We start from the raw sequence: 22,800 nt of genomic DNA, 5'->3' as shown, positions 1-22,800 counted from the left end.
TTCCTGCTCAACACATGCCACCCACAAACAAGGAAATGTAGCTGCCTTAGAATGGCCATGAACATGTTTCCAAACATTGCTTTGCAGCTGTGCTTTAGGTGTGCTCCTTGATTTGTGCTCAAGCACTGCTGTAAGGTGGCTATACTGATTCACTTGATCCAGTGATGAAGGCTCTGCATCAAGCTGGCAAAGAGAAGGTACTTTCCAGCAGGGGTCCAAAGTGTGGCATGGAGGTTTATATGGTTTCAGCCTTCAGGTGCAATATCATTACCTTAAAATAACACCCATAGAAGGTGTGATAAGGAGTTGCATAGACGTCATTTAATTAGTTCTGCCACATTTAACTTCAAAAGCATTTCTTTTTTTAAATTTGCTTAGAGAAAAGATGACACATGGAGAGTGAAATGAAAAGAAGTAATTTTTATTAAGAATATGGATTGACAAATGCATGAAATGCAATTTAGGGTACACTATCATTTAATCAACTGAGGGGAGGGGGAAGAATTAGCTGTGATGCATCAGAGAAAATACCAGTACTTTAGTTAACATTTATGCTGCTATTTTAACAGCACAAACCTGATAGTGATCACAAAATACATGATTAAGTAGAAGATCTTACAATCATAGGCAATCTTAAACAAGTGCTTAAGAAAAGTGCAAATATTGGGCCTAATCCAGCATTTGTGTGCACCTAAAACTTCCATTGAAGTGTTGAGTACCCAGGGAATGCAGGCACAGGCTCCTCTTCAGGTAGCAATGGGTACAAAGATGGAGGAAACATGAACATAAACCAAAAACCTCTTGTTTCCACAGCAATTAAAAGGCAAATATCTTTCTGAAAAACGATTACTCAAACAACACATAGTGAGAGTGAAACTATGGTCCCACTGAAGTCAATTGGAATTTTTGCCATTGAATTGAATGGGACCAGAATTTCTCCCTGAAAGTTTATAAAAAACATTCCTGCTTCCATGTAAACAATAGCAGAAACCACATTTCAGCATCTGTACATGAGTCTTCAAGTGCTGGTTAAAAAGGACAACAACAATAAACCCCGAGTACAACAAAACAAGAAAAATAAAACAGACAGTGCCAACTGGAAATATCAGTACACACAGAAAAGGCAGCTCATTAAAATACCTTCTTCAGCTATGCATTTTAAAATCATTTTCAAATATCTGTTCTTTAGTTTAGTATCTGTCCTTCATAGAGATAGAAATATCTTGTGAGAAAAGACTTAAATACTTGTAGTGATAAAGAATGGCTATAGTGTTTGATCACCTTCATTTTAGAATGAGTTTGGCTTCTTTTTTTTTGATGTCATGGAACCATAAAATAGACCTACACCTCAAATCTTTACAACATTCCCAAAACAAACAAACAAACAAACAAACAAACAAACAAAACCCTTTAGCAGGAGAACTACTATCGCTCATCAGTTTGCAATATAGTGCTTCTGTGCATATTTTACTATAATATGACATAACCAACTGGTACTCTTTTATACTGTTAATAGAAAAGAAAGAGGGAGAGGGAAGTTTGCAAAAGCAATTGTTTTCATTGTTAAGAACTTTACATTATGGCAATTTACCACTGCATATTTGGAGAGCCAAAGTCAATGTGACTTTCCTGATTTCTGTTGCTGTTGTGGCTGTCTTCAAAGAGTTCCCTGTAAATTTTCATCCGGGTCTCAGGGCTTGATAACAGCTCCTTTATCTGCTTCAGTTTGGATAACAGGGACAGTGATTCTCTGCGCAAAGCCTCCTTTATTAAGTCTGCCTCATGATTCTTCCCTAGAGGAAAAGAATGATACAATACATTTTGCATATAACTAGCATCATTTATAAACATTTTAAAGTATGGAGGTAATGTATCCAAATAGATACATTTTTCTAAAGGACTTAAAATTATGGCCATATTTGTCTTATATAAAAAGGTAGTGTTTTGTCAAAAATATAATTTGTGAACAATTTTTACCAAAAAGTGAAGAAGCAGTGTTATATCCAAAAGAAGTTCCCACTATGTTACATACTGTGTAATAGTATCTGTGACAAACATCTGTAGCAGTCATTTGTAGCTGAGCATTGATTGCTGTTGGCTTTGCAACAGAACCTGTTCTGTTACAGATCAAGTAAGCTATTACTTGTGGCAGTGCCAAAGAATGTAGATGGATTGTTTCCACCTATGGCCAGGCCTCTTCTAGGGCCATTCACTGCAATCTGAAAGGCATACACAAAAGGTTTGATTCTTCTTCGCAAGTAAGGAAGAGATCCTCTGTAGTCAGAGCCAGTAGAAGTTGAGTCTTTCTATTTTACAGTCTTTTTCCTTCTTTCCCCACCCCCAATCATCTTTCTTCCCCCTAGCATTCAGTAGTTTTTCAGCAATGCAAACAATTATTATTCAACTGTTAGATGGCGTCCTTTGATTCAAAACAGACTTTTACTTTGAAAGCAGAATGCATATCATCCAGCTCCACTTAGCAGATCGGAACAGTGAGATTCTGGGGCTCTGGCCTTCCCACAGCGCTCACTTTCTGTTATCACTGTCACTTTCATTCCTATTGCCACTAGTTGCATCCTCAGTTTTCACTGGGCTTCCGTCAGTCTGTCTGGTTTTATTTTGAGTTTCTTCTAGATACTGTTGTACCGCCTTGAGGACTGCATTCTCCACCAGCCTTTTGCTGAGGCTCACCAACTCTGCATCATCTGGTTCCGCCCCATTCTTTTCACCTATGTACCACAATAGACAAAAGAAGTGATTGCTATGGAAAGAGAGCAGATGCACAAGGTATTGTGATATTGTGCCTGAAATGTAGATTTTTGCCTTATCGGTTGGATTTGAGTCTGTCCTATTCTTTTTGTGGAAATAAATTCCAACCGTATAAAACCAAGGCTAAAAATTATATGTGTTAACTGGAAAACATATTAAATTAGAAACAGAGTCCTTTTGAAACTATAACACTTTATAAGCCAAAGACTCATCTAAAAGCGTCTCAGTCATGTGAGAAGCAATAGGAATGCTTTTGCCTTAGTAAATGCTCATTTAAAATGTAAAATAGTACCAGGCACAGTTGGCTTACAGTTCGCTAATACTCTGAATTTAGTTATGCTGTCGTTGTATTATGCTTTCATTTTCAAACGTATAGCCTTATAACTATTTACAGCTACAATCTCAAGAACTCCTTGCTGAAAAATCCCTGTGTCTAAAAAATTTTAGAGATGGTTGTAAAAATTGCACCCAAGCATTAAAAAACGCAGACTATTAAGGAAAAATGTACTTCACTCCTCCTCCCCCGCCCCCTGTAATTTTCTAATTTACAAATAACTTCAGTAGTCTGTTCATACATATCTATCTACTGATAAAGGAAGAAGCTGGAATTTACACCATTTGTTAATTCTTTAAAGTAGTAGAAACTGACACTAAAATTCAAGGAACAAACACATAAGTATCTGACTGACTGTATATTCTTTTTTCTTAGTGATCCTGCTACATTGTTAATGTGACTAAAAACTAAAGTTTAAAATTTCTTACTTTCCATGTAGCAGTTGACTATTAAATACATATGCTAAAAAAGCACCCTGCTTTCATAAAAAAAAGTATATTTGTGTCTCCCTGGCTTTTTAGAGTCTGGTTTTCACTGGGCATGTCTACACGTTCACTAATGAGCTTTTGCTAATGGGCATTAAATTGTGAGGTACCAGAAAAGGGCACATTAGCCTATTTTAATGTGTATTAGCAAAAGTGCATGGGTTTTTTTGTGAGGCTTTAATGCGCATTAAAATAGTCTAATGTGCATTAAAACACACATGTTGACATGCCCACTAACCACTCATCTCTTACTTTCTGCAAAAATTTTTTTTTTGTAAGCAAAATCCTGTACGTGCCTTTTTAAATGCCAACAATTTGGAGTTAACATTCTTTCACAAGCAGCATTTGGCATAAAACATTTATACTATTCCACATCTAAATTCAGTATTTTTCTACATACTTAAATATATTTAAGTGGGATCATAAATGCAAAGTGATTACACGCACAGAAAAATGCTATTTATTCTCCTGGTGAATCTTAAGTCTGTAAGGCGGTATCAATAATGAAAAAGCAATTTTGTAGAAATTCAGTTTGAATTTCATTAAAAAACATTCTTTTAATACACATAGAATATATATTGTGCCTTCAGAAGCATCTTATGTAATATCTGCTGTAATTAAGAGTATTATTGACTGACTTAAAAGCTATGCTCTTGGACCTAAGAGATTCTAAGTAGACCTGGCAGGAATTTTTCAGTGGCTTATCATGAAAAATACAGTTTTGGGGGCAGCCAAAAATGAAAAAAGAACAGGGGAGATATCAAAGTTTACTCTGTCATTTCCACATGGAAACATTTTTGATTGTTTAGGCTAGATCTATAATTGGACAAAGGCCAGGTACAGACATTACACTTTTAACGGTATAAGTGATGGGAAACCAGCCTATACCCATAACTGAACAGAACTTCGGCAGACACAGACTGCTTTAAAAATGGCAGAACCCAGTCTAAGATTTGCCCCACCACCAAAGGGCAGTGATAATACGTAAAGGGTGCACAGGGGTGGACGTGCACCCCCGGAGAGCGCCGGTGTACCCCCTGAGAGCACTGGTGCACCCCTTGTCAAGCCACATTCCCTGTTTAGCCGGCAGGCAGGCAGGAGTACCAGTGCCTGCCCTTCAAGTGCTGGTCGGGGAGCATGGCCACCAGCAAAAGCTGCGGGACTTTCGCAAGCGACGTGGCTGCATTTTGGTGAGTGAGATTGGTCGTGAAAGACCCCCTACCCGCTCTGGTCAGCATGATTGTCCCCCCCCCTCAGGTCACTGACTGGTTGCTGACTCAATAGGCACCAGTCACCCATACCAAAGGGTAAATGTTTGCTACCTATCTAAACCAAGCCACTCACAGGAAACTGTATAATCAATTCTGCCTTCAGCTTTTTAAATGTCTGTACCTAGCCTTGGTCACCCTTCACAAAGTTGTGTGGAGGCCTAGTAGTCCAGTGGTTGGTGATTAGGCAGTTCATGCAGGTTGTAGAAAACTTGTGTTAAAATCCCTTTTCTGCCTGATTGGAAGTAGGGACTTGAATGTAGGCTCAGCACAAGTCAGGGAAGTGCTCTAATTGGACTATAAGACATACTGCACCGTATGAGCTTTCTCCATCTTGCGAACTGAACCCAAATCCCTCATAAATGTAGCCCTCAAGTTCCAAATTCTTTTGTTCTTATTAGAGATGTCCAAAATTGAAATTAAATGTTTTATTGGACCTAGAACTTTTTTTTACTGAATCCTGAGGAAAAAATGTGGATTTCCTTAATTCCTCAGAACTATTAAAGAACTGGATTTTCAGTTTTTCAAACAGCTGTAAAATTGGTACCTGCATCTTTCAGTGAATTAAGTAGTTTAGGTACTCGGCATTATTACTTTATATACAGACTAATCAGACATGAAGCCTTTTATAGTCCATGAAAAAACTGTGATTAAAACTAATAAGAACTGCCATTTTTGCTTGTTCTACTTTATTAGACTTACTCTATAAGGAATGAATATCATTATATTGTCTGCATGTCTGGATAAACTCTAATGTATACTATTGTCTCTTGCTCACACTAACACAAACACCTTTTATTAATTATTTTAAGAAGTATATGTCAAACATGAAAAGAAAAACAAACTATTTAAAACATACACACACGCACATAGTGTGTGCATGATATATGTGTGTGTGTGTCTGCATGTCTACATATAGATATGTGTGTATACATTGCACTGCATTAGGATCCTAAGCATGGGCAAATCTAGGAATTTGAAAAGAGGGGGTACAGGTGATCTGCTGCATCATCACATATTATGCAACATTTTTTATCCCATTAAAGACAAACTACAAATTAGAAACCAATATGGGGCTAGAACTCTATTATTCAGTTTAAAATCAAAGCAAAATCATTAACTATTGGAATGTGCACTAATTTACTAAAGTATGTATTATGTTTTAAAACACCACCAGAAACTAGGCAAAAAATAATAAAAATAGTCAAAACACATATTATTAGTCCTGCAGTCATCACAGTTAAATATACAGCTCTTACTCATATTTGTAAAACAAAATTTAGCCTTCTTGAGCACCTTGACAGTGCCTCCAATATGTCAATCATTTCTACACCTGAGTTCAGATTACCACAACTAAGTTAAGGCTTTTAGCTAGAGCTAAAAACTGTCTGCAGTGCTATGAAACAGAAGAGAAAGAAGAGAGACACTACCAGGGTTGGCTAACAGACAACAAAATGGCAGAAGAAAGGATAGCTTCAACAGTGGAACATTAAGATCAATAAAAAGGAAAGAGGGACATTAATACCTATGAAGTGGAAAGAGATTAGCAAGAATCAGGTAGATGATAATGAGCCATAAGGTCAATCAACTCCATCAGCACTGCCTAAATGGAAATGCTGTGGCCCCTCAAAGGCAGGCAGTTTTAAAGTCTGGGCAGAGTTAGAATCAAAGAGACGGTGCAACTGCATGACTGCATCCCACCTGGATCCATCCCTGGCCGTAACGATCCTAAGAGACACCTGATTTAGGTCTCTCTTACCTCAGAAAGGGCTGACATTTGAAGTGTATGGAGATGCAATATTTGCAGGTGATTATATCTGAGGTTTTGGCACAGCTGTTTTAGAGGTAGCGTTTGATATGGAATTCAGCTCTAGAATTCAGGACTTTACAGCCATTTCCAGTTTGATGTAGATAATCTGTTTCTATGGATGATCTGGTAATATTGCATTGAGGTTTGTCAGAACTGACAGAACAGCCATCCTACAGAAACAGTAGACTTCATAACATCTTAAAACGTCTAAAATAAGCACTATCATGCTATTTAGGAGACCATTGGTTAGCTACAGTCTCTTATTGTGCTGTTTTTTTGGCCATGTTTCCAGTAGCATGAGAAGCTCTGATCAAGGACAAAATGATGCCTGCCCAATGACAAATTATAAAATTGACACGTGGTGTAGGAAAATAAGACAGCTTGGAAACCTGTATTCCAATAGCAACATATATATGCATATATTATCATGCATCTTGGCCATGTCTTGCCATGAGCTAAATCAATTTCTTAATTTACAAAACTTAAAATCCTAGAACCACCCAGGTAGACTCTGCCTTTGCATTAAACATATCCTTATTAATTAGGGAAAGTACTGTGAAGCCTATCTGAAATGAACAGACAAAAATAAGTTACCCAATTAAGAGAGTATGGTAGTGAAGGTGAATCAGAATTATGATAGTATTGTGATGATTATCTGTTAATTTCTGGTTCTGCTTCCTGCATATTAGTGTAAGAAATGAGAACTATATCTCTCCTAGATATCTTACAGTCTAAAACTTTATTTGGCGTACAGCACCAAGACAATATATCCTGCTGAATATCGGACTTGTTAAAAATCTTGATATATTTTTTTCAGTTGGGGTTTGGTCTGAATTGGATCAAAACAAGTATTTTATGAAATGTCCAGCAAAACAGTTTCTCTGTGGAGATTTACCGTTTTGTGACTTTCAGATTTTATTGAGCCACCCAGGGACTTCAGTCCCTAGACAGACCTGCTGGGTGCGCTGACCCACGGGCTGGATACCCCGAAGCTTCTTTCAGTGTCCCCAGCCCTGTTTGGGCATGCGGCACCTGTTTGGATGCTGGAATTGGTGGGAGGCAAGACCAGCCCTTGGCAAGACCAGCCCTTTCATGACTTCATAAAGGCTTGGCATACAAGATCATCTTAACCACAGGCTGCTTGGCTTGGTTCAGGCAAGAATAAAGACCTTCTGGTTTAGGGTTCTAGACTGTGACTCAGGAGATTGGCTTTTGCTCTCAGCTCTGCTATAGACTTCATGTGTGACCATGGGCAGGTCACTTTAGCTGGCTCTTCTGTGTTGTTTGTTTCCACCCTTCCTTTACCTTGTCTAAGTTATGCCGCATACCACTTTCATGGCATCTCTGAAGGTGCCACTGAGAATGGTGTTACAGGTTATCTTTAAACTATCAAAAGGGTACTCAAAACTGGAGCATTCACCCAGTAAAGAGTGTTAACCTGTGCTAAGTATCCTCTAAACCAGGAGTGGGTGAAATGGCAGATCTGTCCAGTGGCCAGACTCCATTTCCCAGGAGCCCCTGCCCGCACAGCTCCTGGCTGGTCTCCACAGAGACCCTGGGAGCACAGGGCCATGAAAGTACAGGTCAGTGACAGCACCGAGCTGCAAAACTGGGGCTCTGCCACAGCCTGGCCCTACACTGTCATGGCCCTGTGCACTCAGGGCCTCCATGGAGACTGGCCAGGAGCTGTGCAGGCAGGGCACATGGCTGGGTGGGGAGTTGGTCTGAGGCCAGTATCTGCACGCCCCTCCCTGCCCACAGAAACCATGCTCATCGCAGAGGTGTGTGGGCAGTGGACTGCATCTCTGCCCTGGCCCCAGCTCTGCACTGTCACTGGCCCATGATCCCAGGGTTTTCCAGACTCTACCCACCTGTCTTGCTCCTGGCTGTGGCTCCATCCCAGCTGCCCAGCTGCACACCTTGCCTGCACAGGTCCCACCCATAATGATGGGTGTGGGGCAGATGGATTGAGGTGCCTGGGCAGCAGGGCTAGGTCTAGCAGCAGCAGCCAGAAGGGGCCACCGCCACAGGGACTGCTGGGAAATAAAGTCTGCTGTGGCCTTGATCCAGCCCATGGGCCAGACTTTGCCCACCCCTGTTCTAAATGTTTTAAAGTTATGTCAATTCAAGCAAGGGTTATCTCTGATCCAATTTACCCAGTTCATTCCAGAGTATTATTAGTTTACTGAGGGAAGATCAAATGTTCTGTTTTCACTCATCCAGCATCCCAGGATGCACCATTCCCATCCCTTCCCACTTCTCTGAGTGGGCAAACTTTCAACCCTCCTGAACTCTACTGCCCAGACAAGTGGTTCTTGCCTCAAAGCAACACCCCTTCCTTCCCCCAGGGGATGAAACCCCAGTACACCATGACCACGCTCAGCACCCAGGTGCAGCTCACTAGTTTGCTACTTGCTCGAGTACCTGTATGTAAACAGCAATAGCAATCCTGCTACCTACCTTTGTGAAAAGAATGAGCCAGAGAATGGAAACCACCAGGGGGATTACAACTGGATGCATGCTGAGGTGCTGGACTTTACTGCCATTTGGGGTGAGGAGAAAATACTCACCACCACTGCCAAGAGCTCAAAGGGCAGCAAGCAGCACCAGGTGGTCTACAGGTGTATTGCCCTGGTGTGGCATCCATGTAGCAAGCTCGCTGGGTCTCAGCTGTGCCCTGATGTAAGTGTTAACCCAATTTGTACCCCAGTGTGGCACGCAGCAAGCATGCTGGGTCTCAACTCTGCCCTGGTGTAAGTTCTAACCCAACTACCCCTGACCCAATCCCAATTCAGTGAAACACGTGCAAGATTTTGGTTTATTAATTATTAATTGTATTTATTAATTATTAATTAGGTTTATTAATGATTATTTTTGTAATTCTTTTGTCACTTATTTCTCTTTATTTCTGATGACTCCAAGGTTTTTTTTCCAAGACCTTTCCCCTGGTTCTTGCTAACTCTTACTGGCTGCACAGTGGCAGAAGCCCCAGCCCCCATGGTAGTTTCTCCACTTCCAAACTACATGCCACTCTCCCCCTTGTCTCCCAGTCCAGAGGAGGGATAGAGTCCTGGCTCCTGTCCATGCCCCTTCTCACCTCTAATGATAAGTCACAGTTGTGAGGGACTTATCATTAGAGGGCATTAGCAGGGACTCTTCCAGGAGGTCTGAGATGGCAATAAGCCTTAACCTGCGACTGCTCTGGAACTGTTTTAACTTTACAATGGTATACCATTCCACAGGTTTGAAATATTTTAAAGGTAACATGTAACAGCACCCTAAGATGGCCCCAACAAACCTAAGAAAGTGGTGATTAAGCTGCCCTGTAGACAACCCTTGCTGTCACTGTAAAAAATTGTTTCTGGTAGTCTTAAGGGCTGCAGTGAGTGGTATCCACAGAACAGCTTCCCTGCCTCATTTTCAGATTGGGTATTTGCAGAGCAGAAGCAGGTGGGAAGGGCATGCTTCCTGACAGTGTTCTCAGAAGTACTACTGAGGCAGTATAGTCAGTATAGCTTAGATGTGACTATCCTTTCCTCTTTGGGAAAGGATCTGCTTCTTACTGTATAGTTTCTGCATGAAGCCCTGATAGTGGCTGAGGCCTTTAGGCTCTTCTATAGTATAAATAAAAATAATGACCATGGGTTCTGCATTAATCAGGCAAAAGGTAACAGGAGTTTAAGCTTCATCATTCTGCTTGCTTCTCCTGAACTCAGAATTTGACTCTGAAAGATATATTCATATCAGCAAATATCCTTTTACTAAGTGGCACACATCCAAATGATCTAAGAGAATTCTCCCATGTTTGTTTTCCTGGTTGAAAACAGACTCAGAAGCTGAACCCATAAAGAGCAGAGCTTGCAATGTTGATGCTGCACAGCTGGGGGGCCTGTGCACACATCTCAGCATGCTCTGCAGGTTCACTTAGATTGACGAGACAGATGACAGCCTCAACCGACTGACCTAAACTGCTCAGAGTCAGTCTGTGTCCCCTTGCTGTACAATGTGGGGATTCTGATGGTAGCATGTTCTGCTCCGAGCTTGGCTAGAACAGCAGAATCCAGCAAGCAACACACTACCTTCCTGGAAGCAAAGTACCCTGGGATGCTGGAGGACTGTGCTGTGGCTTCTCCCTGAAGAGAACATGTACAGATATGCACCTTCCCAGGAGAAACTGTCCCAGAAGTGATATAATTCAGGTTGTTGTCAGGTTATTTTTCTCCTGGGGCAGCCATTTTTGCTCTGGCATAAAAATCCTGAACATCTGTACACTTGTGGTTCCTCCTGGGAGAGCAGGGACTCTTCCAGGAGAGACTATTTGGTCTATTTGTGTCTTTCCTTGGGAATACAATTTTGAATATATTTCTAAATTCTGTGGAGAGCCATATTTTAATTCAAAAACATTTTCATATCACTATTTCAATTACAGGAGAGCTGAGCTGCAAAATGCAGTTATGTTCTGCTTGAACTATGAAAGAAGGATAAAATCCTTATTCTAGACAAAAGCATAATGCTACCCAAGAGGATGCCTGGCATTGTACACAAAACATTACATTAAGGCAAATTCATTACAAAAATAAAAATATTGTCATCCAAACAGTAGGGCATATCTTTCTGATCAAACTCAAGTAGTCCCTGCACCGACTGGAATGTAAAAGCCATCACTCAGTTCAACAGAGCATAATACAAAGAAATCACTTTATGAAAATTCTTGTAAGGAAAAATAAAATGTTATCCTGGTAGAAAACCATATTGAATGCACCATAGTCTTTCAAGTAGACATTAGGATTCCCTAACATAGGAAACAGAATAAGAAAGATGTGAGCTATAGTGATTTGTTTGTGGTTTTTGGTTTTTTGTTTGTTTGGGGTTTTTTTGCACTTAGTATATAAGATTGCCTACAGCATCAGCAAATAGACAGGCATTTAATAAATAGCATTAATATTAGTATTCAGAAGAGAACTAATTTAGGATTGCGTATCAGAAGCACTTGAGTTCTGGCCCTATATATTAATGATCAGGAAGTACTGCTTACATTATTCCTTTGTTAAATCAAACAATTTTCAAATAATTTCTTGTCCAAATAAAATCAAGGTTCTTTCTCTAAAAATTATACTTAATATCTTACTCTTAGAGTTGTACCCATCTAGTTTAAAATGAAACATACTTTAGTAGATCTCTTCCTGCTGATTGCCTATCCTCTCCTAGACTCTCTGTAGCCTTGCTTCTCATTACTGTTTCCTTAGCTTCATCATCACCCTTTTTTTGCTTCCCACACTTGCCTTCAGGCATACATTACATTAGACAAATAAGACTGGTAGGGCCCTCCCAGATTATTCAGTCTAGTGTCTTAGGTTCAACTTTCTCTTTGCACTGGCTTCTTTTTCATCCTGACTTCTACCTTTCTCTCTAATTCCCTTCAGTGATATTGCCACAACAACAATATGAGTCACATTCTTTTTTTAGTGTTACTACAGTGAAAGCAATCCATAAGGATGAATTTGGCTTTTATGAATACATCCAAGGCAGTTCTCACTTCCTCCATCCTCTGGTATTCTTGATGACTGAATCATCTTTCCCACCACCAAACAGCAATCTCTCTTGTTTTTCCCCTCTAACTCATTTTCCTTCACCACTCACATCCATAAGCTCACTAAATTATGCCATCTTTCTGCATAGTATCTCCCAAATCTCTCCCTTCTGCTCTAGGCTAGGGACAGACATTACACATAAACCAGTTTAATTCTGTAACAGAACAGAAGTTCAGTGCACATAAACCAGTTTGAAAATGGCTGAAACCGGTTTGAGATATACCTGGTTGAATGCAGTATCAGACTTAACTGATTGGGTCAAACTGGTTAATGCCATGTCTGTCCCAAACCCTTTGCTGGTTTAAGCTAAACCAGACACCGCCAGCTCCCTGCATGCTCTCTGGGCTGAGAGGGACTCCCTGCTCCACAGCAGGGCTGGCCCCTCCCCCCTGCTCACTGGTTGCAGCTCCAGCAGAGATTTGCAGGCACAGCAGAGTCTGCTGGCTTCTCAGTGCTCTCCCCCCCCCAGCAGAGATCCCTTCCTCCTCTCTTCCACAGCATAGACTGTAGCCAGCGCATGATGTGCTAGCTAATGCTGTGTAAGGCAGACAGAGAAGTGTCCACTTAGGGCTTTCTGGAGGTAATCAACAGTTCAGATGGTAATGTTTCTGCATTCCTTCCTTTGGAAAAGGCAAACAAGGTTCTTTGGGTAAAGCTGATATCTTTTATTAGGCCAACAAAATAGTTGGAATTTTTTTTTCTTTGCAAGCCTTTGGGTTTAAAAACTCTTTGTCAGGCTGAGGAAGCATCTGCAGTTGGCCTGTGCTCTTCCTGAATGGAATGAATAGTAAAGAAGCCAGAGGCTGGTATGCATTTTCCTTTGGAAAAAGCTGTTTAAGAAGAGCTTGTAATAAGCGAGGCTTTGTTTTCTGATGTGGTGTTAAATGCTGATAACAGAGCTGATAAATGCTCTGTTATTAAGTGGGGGACAACCCCTCCCTAATTGCAGTGTCCTGCTGGAGCCTGGCCATGCCCTCCTCAGTTCAGCCCTTTGCAAGGGAAGCAAGGACTGCTCTAGTGCCCTGTGGCTTCTAGCCTAAGCCACTGTAGGCATGTGCCTGCATTTCTGGAATGTCTGTCTGGTTACAAACTGATTTAGCCTAGCCAGGTTAGACTAACCTGCAAAGATTGAATCAATTCAGGCTCAAGCCCCAGTGTCCTAATAGTTTAGGTACAGAAACTTGTGGACTTACAGCACTATATAAACAAAATCAAACTGCCAGGGTTTTGAGTCATCCACATTTAGAAGTTTAGGGACCACATTTCTAGCTGGTACAAATCTTTGTAGTTTTTGTGACTACAGTGGAGCTCTGCTAACTCAAACCAGCTGAGAATCTGGCCCCTGATTTCCATGAGGCTCAATATTTCTAGTTTGGTTTTTATCTTTCTCTCTTCCCCTCCTTGTCTTTGATTTTAACAGTTTATTTCTTAGCCACTCTCCCGGTCTGAACTATAGGAATAAATATTTGATCATATACTGAAGGCAATGGGATCGTTCCTGGTTGTCAGCTGGAGCAGAATCAATCCTAAGTGCACTGGCAGATATTTTCCTTCTTCACTCTATCGAAGCAAGAATGTGTTTGATCCCAAAGTTCTCTTTGCCTCAAGACTTTTCAAGCAGAAACATTTTCTTACTCCTTTTTCACTAGCATGACTGAGAAATGTAACTGCTAGGGCAAAAGTACAGCTTCTGTGAGAAAGGTAGGGCAGAGGGAAAGCTGCTGTGCTCTGCATAAAGTAAGTTATTGCTCTGAGGGCACATCTACACATCACCCTATGGTGATGTAGTGACACGTTATGGCAACGCAGACACATGATCACCAGCTAGGTCACCATAGCAGCACGCTACCCAACTATAGTGCACCACCATGGTGACGTAGCAGCAAAATTTACTCATGGCGCAGTAACAGCCCGTAACGCACTGTGCTTTAGTACTTCCAACGTTGCTTTACAGTGATGTGTAGATGCGCCCTGAGATTTCTGCCTTTGGTTAACAAAAATTAATCCTATAGTCTCCTCACAGGTAGATGCCTATACCTATCAATTATCTGTTATCTCTGCATAAGGATTGCAAGAATGGAAAACTTGAAATGGGGGATTTTCAGAATGAAATAAGAGACTTCATTTTGAAATTCTTCTCTTTCACTACTATTGAATTGTACTGAGGTAATAGCTAGATGCTGTCTATGTTAATTTACTCAGTCTGCGTACAAATCTCATATTTTGACTAGGGACCATAATGTCATCTCAGGCATTGAACACGTTACTTTTTGCAATACTATATATGTATTTATAGAGCTATCAAAAAACTAATATGTATATGTTTAAGCTGTTTGTAGCACTACAAAGATGGTGGATCTACCACAAAACTGTTCCTTTCCCAAAGAGGAACTTCTTTTTAGCCTTACATTTTAGAATGCTACTTGTAATGTGTGGGCAGTGCATATGGGCTCTCTCGGATCCCCAGCATGCCATAGTCTTTGACTCTTCCTACCTGCCCTCCAGGAGGCGAGGGAGAAAGAGTGCCTGGCTCCCTAAAAGCTCACCTAGCTATGATGAGCTGTTACGGAGCCCTGCTGGGACCCTGGTGCTGCCACTGCCACCAGCAACACTAATAGCAGTGACAGCAGCAACTGCTGCCACCACCACCATCATGGCCTGGTGTTTTTAATTCCAAATGTTTATGTTTTTAACAAGAAGGAAACCACCCAAACTGCACACAGACTTGCTTTGTTACTTGACATTATCAGTGTTGTAGAATTATAACCGGTATGACTAAAATAATGATTTTCAACTCCTGCTGAAAAAACAGCCACACAAATTCAATTTGAATTGTAAGTGAAAAGCACAAGGGAGAGAGAGGAAGGAAGAGTCTTCTTTGATTGCAGCTGGGCTGCATGGTAATAGATTATTAAGCCAGCAAAAAATGTTATTCGTTTGCTGATTCTCTTGAGCCATTGTAAGTGCTGCAGAAAACATGTCTGATACTTAATATGTATTTGTTCAATCTTCACCTTTTGTATTAAAGTGGAAAATTGAATAAAATGTAATATAAAAAAAGTATATGAAACATAGTAAATAATAAACTAATAGACCATGGGGTATATATTTGCCCTTTTAGCAGAAGGTACATATTTACAAGCAGGAACAAAGACATTATCTCATGTCTAAATATTTTAACCCTTAGGAAACTAAGCTAATGGCCAGCTGAATTGCACCAGAGACTGCCTAGAATTCTAAGGGATTGGGTGACTACTAGAAGAGACTTAAATGAAGGAGAGAGGTAGATTCTGAGGACATGTCTTCTGTCATTTACAAGTGAATGTAAGGATTGCACTCAAACTTGTGAGCCACATTCTCCATCTGTATCTCACCTAGCCATCCCTACTGGGCATGTCACATGTGCATTTACACTAGCTTAAATTTACAGTAAGCAGGAATAGGCCAAGGTCTACATGTGCAGGTGCTAAAGCACATTAATGCTGTGTGTGGACTGACTTGGGACTAAAGTTAGTCCCAAGTCAGTCCACAGACACAGTGTTACTGTGCGGTATGGTGTCTACACGTGCATTACTGTGCAGTATGGGCATGCATGTGTAGACACATGGCCGTACTGTGCAGTAATTTTGGTAACTGCACAGTAAATAGGCATGTGTAGACCTGCCTTTTGTGTACCTGACCCTATGGATCTCTTGTCTTTTTTGGGGCTTGTCTACAATTACAGGTAGTAGAGACAAGAAGTGGAGAGCAGAAAAGCTGAAAGTCAGGAACAAAGAACTGTAGGGTGGCTACTGGCAGACTTTCTATATTCATCCTAGGCAATAACAAACACAGTGTGGGGAGAGATAAGTGAAGAAGGAAGCTTGACTTTTTACCCTAAAGGTCAACAGAACACCTGAAGTTGATCTTAAAGGTTTCTGGTACTGATGGCTGGTAGGTGTGGTCTTGAAGAAAGCTATAAGTTTGAACCTAATGAGCAGAATCAGCTGGCTTTCGACTGTAAGGATGCATGTCCAGGTTACAACTTTTGTCTACAATGGAGCCTTTTGTGGTTCCATCAACATCCAAGTTTAAAAAAGGAAAAAAGGAAAGGGAAAAAAACTCCTTCTCTTCCACTTTCAAGCTATGACGAGGTGACAGGGAGGGGAATCAGAGAAGGAGGTGCTGACATAGGGATGTTATGTCACTAGTAGAGAGTGAGAGAGAAACGTGTTACACCAGGGACTGGCAACCTACAGCCCTGCAGAGGTCTGATCTAGTGTGTTTTTTAAGAATGCCTAGCTGATCCCCTGCTTCCGCTCAATCCACTGTATGTTTTACTAACAGCCAGTTGCTCTCAGCCACTGCTCCAGCCCTGGTCATTCATGCTTCATGGGGAGGGCTGCTTTCTGATTTCACCCCCCTTATCCCACTTGCAGACACTGATCACCTTGCCACTGAATTAGTTGCTTCAAACCCTTCTTCCCCACTTGCCCCATCCCATCTGCCCAGCTGAGCATGCCCTGCCCACAGGGGTCCCAGGCAGGTCTCCATAAAAACCCTGTCTGCCCACCTGCTCCATCCAGTGACCCTGTTGGTGGGTACGGAGCAGATGGGCTGGAGTCCCCAGGCAGCAAGGCTTGGTCCGGTGGTGGTGGCCAAGACACTGGCAGTAGTAGCCAGGCAGAATAAGCAGCTGCCATGGGGGCTGTCTGGAAGCTGAGTCCAACCACTGTGCCACCCTCACCCAACTGCATGCCTAGAGACAGTGGGAGCAGTCACACGTGCTATGTCTGGGGCTGCTGACTGTACCTGGGCTGGTGGGCTGAATCTGGCCTGCAGGCTGCATTTTGCCCACCCCCACTCTGATCTGTCTTATCTTCTGCCTTGCTCAGTACTTAACAAATAGTGCAGGCTGGCATTTTCAAAGAAGACTAAGGAAGCTGGGTATTCAACACCTATTAAAAACTGACTGCCTTATTTCCCCAGATCCATTTAAAAATCCCAGGCATAAATGACTATTCTGAAAACAGTATCTCTTTTTTATGGGAAATGTCCCTTGTATTTCATATTAAATCATCACAGAAATCATAGAGACATAGTGGTGGAAGGGACCTCAAAGGTCACCTAATCCAAGCCTGCCTGAGGCATGTCTTGAGTCCCATCTGGGGACCAAACCTGCAATCATAGCATTATTAGTGCTACATTCTAACAAATATTCTTTTGTTGTCATTCAGTTTCTCAGAGCTTGCAGTTATACTACCTCAGCTGAAATAATTATTTTCTCTGTATGGTATTTAAACAATAGTTGGTAATTAGGAGCCATCCCAGGGCAAAATTCAGATTGGCAGAACTAGGCACCTAAATGAAACATATGTAGTTTCATGCAAAAAAGACCTGAGAATACACTCAAATACACCCAATCAAGAAGATGTGCTTTAAACTCACTCAGTATCTAAGTTTGAACTGTAACTTTCCTAAGATATCTAAAGTTAAGCTTCTTTACATCATCAAATGTAATTTAGTTTGAGCAGCTAATTGCCTAACTTCCATCAAACTTCTTCAGTGATCCAGATACAAGGTGAATTGGCATGTAAATCGCTGAAGGGGTCCAGTCTGTTAGCCATGTTCTGAGCACACCTAGCACACTCTGGTTACATCTACATGAGACACTGACTGTGCTGTTGTTACTGCATAGTCATTTCGTACTTGCATACACAAGTAGTAAATGACTGCACAGTAACCGAAGTTACTGCACAGTAGCATCACCAAACGGTTTTTGGGTGATGCTGACTGTGCAGTAGCTCATTACTCCTGCACACTAGTGTTGCATCATGCTTTGTTCTACGCAGCAACACTGCACGGTAGTAATGAGCTACTGCACAGTCAGAGTCTTGTGTAGACACGGCCTCTGACAGCATTTGGTTCGGCACAAAACAGAGTAGCCGCAGTCACTTTCACTTGAAAGTAGAACATAGAGAGAAACAGAGGGAGTGCCTCTGCCTTTTGCTGGCTGGAGCACTCATCCAGGAAGTGGGAAACACCAAGTTCTTGAGCCTTTTCAGCTGGAGGGCATTCAAACCCTCATCTTTCATATTGCAGGATGAGCGTGCAAACTACCAGGTACAGTAAGTGGCAACATGAAGCAGTCACAGTGCCAGGAAAAAAGCAAGCAAGAGGGAGCCTGACTTTGTACAGGAGTGGATAGGGCACTCTTCTGGGTGGGGAAGGCTCATCCCTTTTCCCTGAACTGTTTATACACTTTGTATTAGACATTCATTGGATATAAGACAAAACCAACACCCTCCACCCCCAAGATAATCCTAAAAGCAGGGGCAGAACCCAGGGCCACTGCCACCGTATCAGTTAAGTGACTACTTTCAGAAGAGGATTTGGCTCTTTGGATCCAGGTGGACAGAATGTGCTAAACTGAGTGAGCTGCCTAAGCTCCAGAGAAACAGGCAGTTAAGAAACTCTAACTACAGGGGCAGATCTGATTGACTACCTCTAAGCTGCTCCCTGCTGACTGTCTGGGCTCTTTCTATCACCTGTCAGAAACATCTAACTCTCTCCATTTGTACTGTTTATGAAGTCTGGGTATAATGGTCCTGTTTTACTGAATGACCATCCTGGGCCCAGGTACCTATTTTAGATAGGTTTGCCAAAATTGGAGGTGCAGACTAGTAAAAACTTCAACCTGAAATGGTCCAGGTTTTATATATACCATATATAGAGGGTCTTGCTCAGGGTCTGACCAATCACCATATTTGGGGTCAGAAAGGAATTTTGCCCCATGGTCAGATTGGTATGTACTGGGGGGGAGGTGAGGTTTGCCTACCGATGTAGTGGGTGCGTGGCCCTCTACCTAGCACCTCTTAAGCGTATACCAACAACATTTTGTAGAAGCAGAAGATTGGCTACCATTGGCTTCTCTCTCACAGTTGTGCTTTTAAAGGGTTAAAATGAGGTAATATAAGGTAATAATGAGGGGCCTAATTTTGGAATTTTATCCCATAGTTATTTAGCTATGTTTTCCATAATCAATGCTTCCCAGTTTTGGATTTCTTGGGTGCGAGCTTTCAAAAGAGCCAAAATCCTACTTTCAAGAAACACTGGCTTTCAGTGGGACTTAGGCTCCAGAACGCTAGCTATAGATACTATGCCCCCAATTACAGCAAACTTACTGTAAGGATTAAGCATACAGCCAACTCTCCAAAGCTAGATGCTTGTAGCAGGCACTGTTACAGCACCTGGCCACCACATGGCAGAGAGCCAGTTTGCACTGCCCAGCCATTCCAGCATGTAACTGAACAGAGGGGTGGGCATGCAACCAGTACATTGCTGTAACTGACCCCACAGTATACTGCTTACACCAGTGTAAGAACATGTGTCCTTTCCACTTCTACTCAGTTCAAAATCAATTTACCTTGGAGTAAACATGTCATGTTTCATTACCCTCCTTTTTTTTTGGAAAATTAGACTTAGGCTCCTAAGTCACCTAGATGTTGTTTGAAAAGTAACATCTGGAATTACACCAGCAGCAAATGTAATCCCAAGTCACCCTGACATAAGGAAGAGCCTTCAGAAGGATCTTGACAGATTGGAAAGTTGAATTAGAGTTAACAGGATGAAATTCAGCGCAGACAAATGCAAAGTGTTACACCTCGGGAGGAAAAATTCAAAACACAGATACAAAGTGGGGGACACATGGCTGGATGGCAGGTCTATGGAAAAGGACTTGGGAATCTTAGTAGACCACAGATTCAATATAATTCTTCACTGTTATGCAGCCACACAAAAGGCAGATGTGGTTTTGGGCTTCATCAATAGAAGCATTATATGCTAGAAAAAAGATGTGACAGTGCCTCCCTATTTGGAACTGGTTATGCCTCATCTGAAGTAGTGTGTGCAGTTCTGGACTCCAAAGTTTAAAAAGGATGTGGAGAAGTTAAGGAGAGTCCAAAGGCAGGTAACCAGGATGATAAATGTCTTAGAAAGCAAGTTGTATGAGGAGAGGCTGAAGGAGCTAGGCATGTTCAGCTTGAGGAAAAGGTGTTTAAAGAGGGAACATGACAGCAGTCTTCAAATATTTGAAGGGCTGCTATAAAGAAGAGGAAAAGCACCTTTTCTCTCTTGCTACAGAAAGGATGTGAACTAATGGCCTGAAGTTGCAGAAAAATAAGTTTAGATTGATCCAGAAAAACTTCTTCACTGTGAGAATAGTCAGGCAGTGGAATAGATTGCCAAGGGAAGCTGTAGATTCTCCATCACCGGAGGTGTTCAAGAAAGGGTTGGACAGCCACTGGTCGGGGATGATCTAGGCATAGCTATGCTTATTTTCTACCATAGGTATTTCCCATGCTTGTGGGCTTTTCTGGTTCCTTCCCCCATACCCCGCCTTTCTGCTATATGTACCAGAGAGTTTTTTTTAATCCTCCTCAGAGGCATTGGGTGTTGGTTACAGCTAAGGCTGCAGATTTTGACTGGGGTGTGCCGATTCTCCTGCTACAAGCAAAGCCAGAGGTTCCTGGCTAGGGTCAGGAACCTTCTCAAGGTATGACCAATCACCATACTTGGGGTCAGGAAGGAATTTTACCCCATGGTCAGATTGGTATGAACTGGTGGGAGGTGCGGGGGGTTACGTACTGATGTAGTGGGTGCATGGCCCTCTACCCAGCACCTCTTAAGCATATACTGACAACATTTTATAGAAGCAGGAGATTGGCTGCCGTGGTTCCCCCACTTTACTTGTGAAAGGTTAGGATGTTAGGTCTACGTTGTGTCAAGGTTGAGGGTAGTCTTATGTAGAGTTTAGGTTAAGGCTATATGGGATGGTTTGGATAGGGGTGATCTTACTGCAAGCAGAGAGTTGGACTACATGACCTCTTCCAGCCCTGCTTCTCCATGACTCTATGATTCTAAACACATAACACTGGAAATCTTACTCAAAAAATAAGATTTCAGCAGGCAACATAAAATGTAAAATACTGTAAGTTGTTACTACAGCATGTGGAACATGATTTCTGACTCCAGCAATGTAGTGGGAGCAACGCAAGTGATTTCCTGGTCAATGAGCTAAACACCTAATTCAGCAGTACACAGTCTTAAAAGCAAGGAAATGCAGAGGTAAGGTGGAGAGGTAAAGCACTGATGTTTCTCAGTCATTTAACTTGTTGAATATGTTTTATAACATGTAAGTAGAACAGTTGTTCATACATATTTAGAAAAGCAGGGCTGGAAGGTACCTCAGGAGGTCATCTGGTCCAAACCACAAGCCTATCTAAACCATTCCTATCTAAACCATCCTAAACATCCTAGCTATCTAATCCAGGGGTTGGAAACAAATGGCATGCAGGCTGGATCCAGCCCACAAAAAGATTCGATTTGGCCTATGGAGGTCCAATCTACAACAGGAGATTGGTGTCATGGAGCTGAAGCATGCATCACATCCCCTATGGAGTGCTCCCTTCCACTGCAGAGCCTGCTGCTCTGTGATGCCTGAGTTTTTATCCTTAGTGCAGAGGGGCAGTACCCGGCAGTTGGCCATTCAGAGGGAATGGGAGGGGTAGAAACTTGTGGCCCTGCAGGTCTCATCCAACAAAAGTTTGTTGAACCTTGGTCTAACCTATTCTTAAAAACTTCAAGAGCAATCCCTCACACGTGCAATGTGTGAAACATCAAAAATACCCTTTGATCTTTGTACTGCTTATCTTATTCCTGGGCAGGTTCCCAGCAGTATGAGATCTTTTTATCTTTATCATTCATTGGAGAACTGGGAACGATGAAGGATAAATTAAAAATGCCCCAGTGGGCCAAGAGAGAAAAGTAGCCTATTGTTAAACTAGAAATAAACTATTGGGGGGGGGCAGATATCAGATAGGTGGGATCAGCGCATGATCACAGAAAATTCACTGGAAATATAACAAGATTCTTACATCACTGAGAACAAACAGACGATCAAGTTCTACCTTGAGGCGAACAATGAACTAAGTCATATTATAATTTTGTCTTAAGTAGCAGCCTAGTAGAGCAGAGCAAACAACCTTCCTTTAGGGAAATAGCCATTCCTGTCTTCTTTTGTTCTACTACCACACTAACAGTGAGGCACATCTGTTTATGCAAGTATATTCTGCCTTTTATTACAGTGTGACTGAAGAGCAGACGCATACCACACAGGTCTACACTGGCTGTACTCCACTGCAATGTTAGTTATCCTTGAATGCGGTTCATGCAAACCAGTTATTACCTTCTCCCACTGCAGGTAGCTATTTCCAGAAAGCTGGGTGTCTGTTTGCTCCAAACATGGTGCAATTTACACTAGTAAAAACATGTATGTGTGCTCCTCCCAACATAAAAGATCATGTCTAAGATCTAAGAAATGCTAATAAATGTATCAGTAACTGATGGGTTCAACCCAAATTTTGTTGGAAAGCATTTTTGATTTTGATATGCAGAGAATAAACTACTATGTGCAGGTGTTAGAAATATTATTAAAAATGCATTATCAATAGCAGATTTAGGGAAAAAAAAAGAAAGGAAAAAAAAAAAAAAACACAGCTGCTAC

The 22,800-nt window shown here is 41.7% G+C and overlaps 1 protein-coding gene across 4 annotated transcripts in view; it reads right to left on the bottom strand.

Moving 5' to 3' along the window:
• Positions 1-405: 405 nt before the first annotated feature.
• AKAP7 (A-kinase anchoring protein 7) overlaps positions 406-22,800 on the bottom strand; it is a 133,108-nt gene continuing 110,713 nt past the window's right edge. For 3 of the 4 annotated variants that reach the window (XM_019538046.1, XM_019538049.1, XM_019538050.1), the window contains exon 8: positions 406-1,793. In XM_019538046.1, coding sequence (XP_019393591.1) covers positions 1,588-1,793 — 206 coding nt within the window. In that variant the 3' untranslated portion in view covers positions 406-1,587. Of the gene's footprint in view, positions 1,794-2,333; positions 2,730-22,800 lie in introns of those variants that run through there. The other variant, XM_019538047.1, reaches the window with a different exon arrangement.

This window comes from Crocodylus porosus, unplaced genomic scaffold (genome assembly GCF_001723895.1).
Source record: "Crocodylus porosus isolate Cpor-Errol unplaced genomic scaffold, CroPor_comp1, whole genome shotgun sequence".
NCBI lineage: Eukaryota > Metazoa > Chordata > Crocodylia > Crocodylidae > Crocodylus > Crocodylus porosus.
Note: the sequence above shows the minus strand (reverse complement) of the source record. Positions and strands in the feature narration are given on the sequence as shown.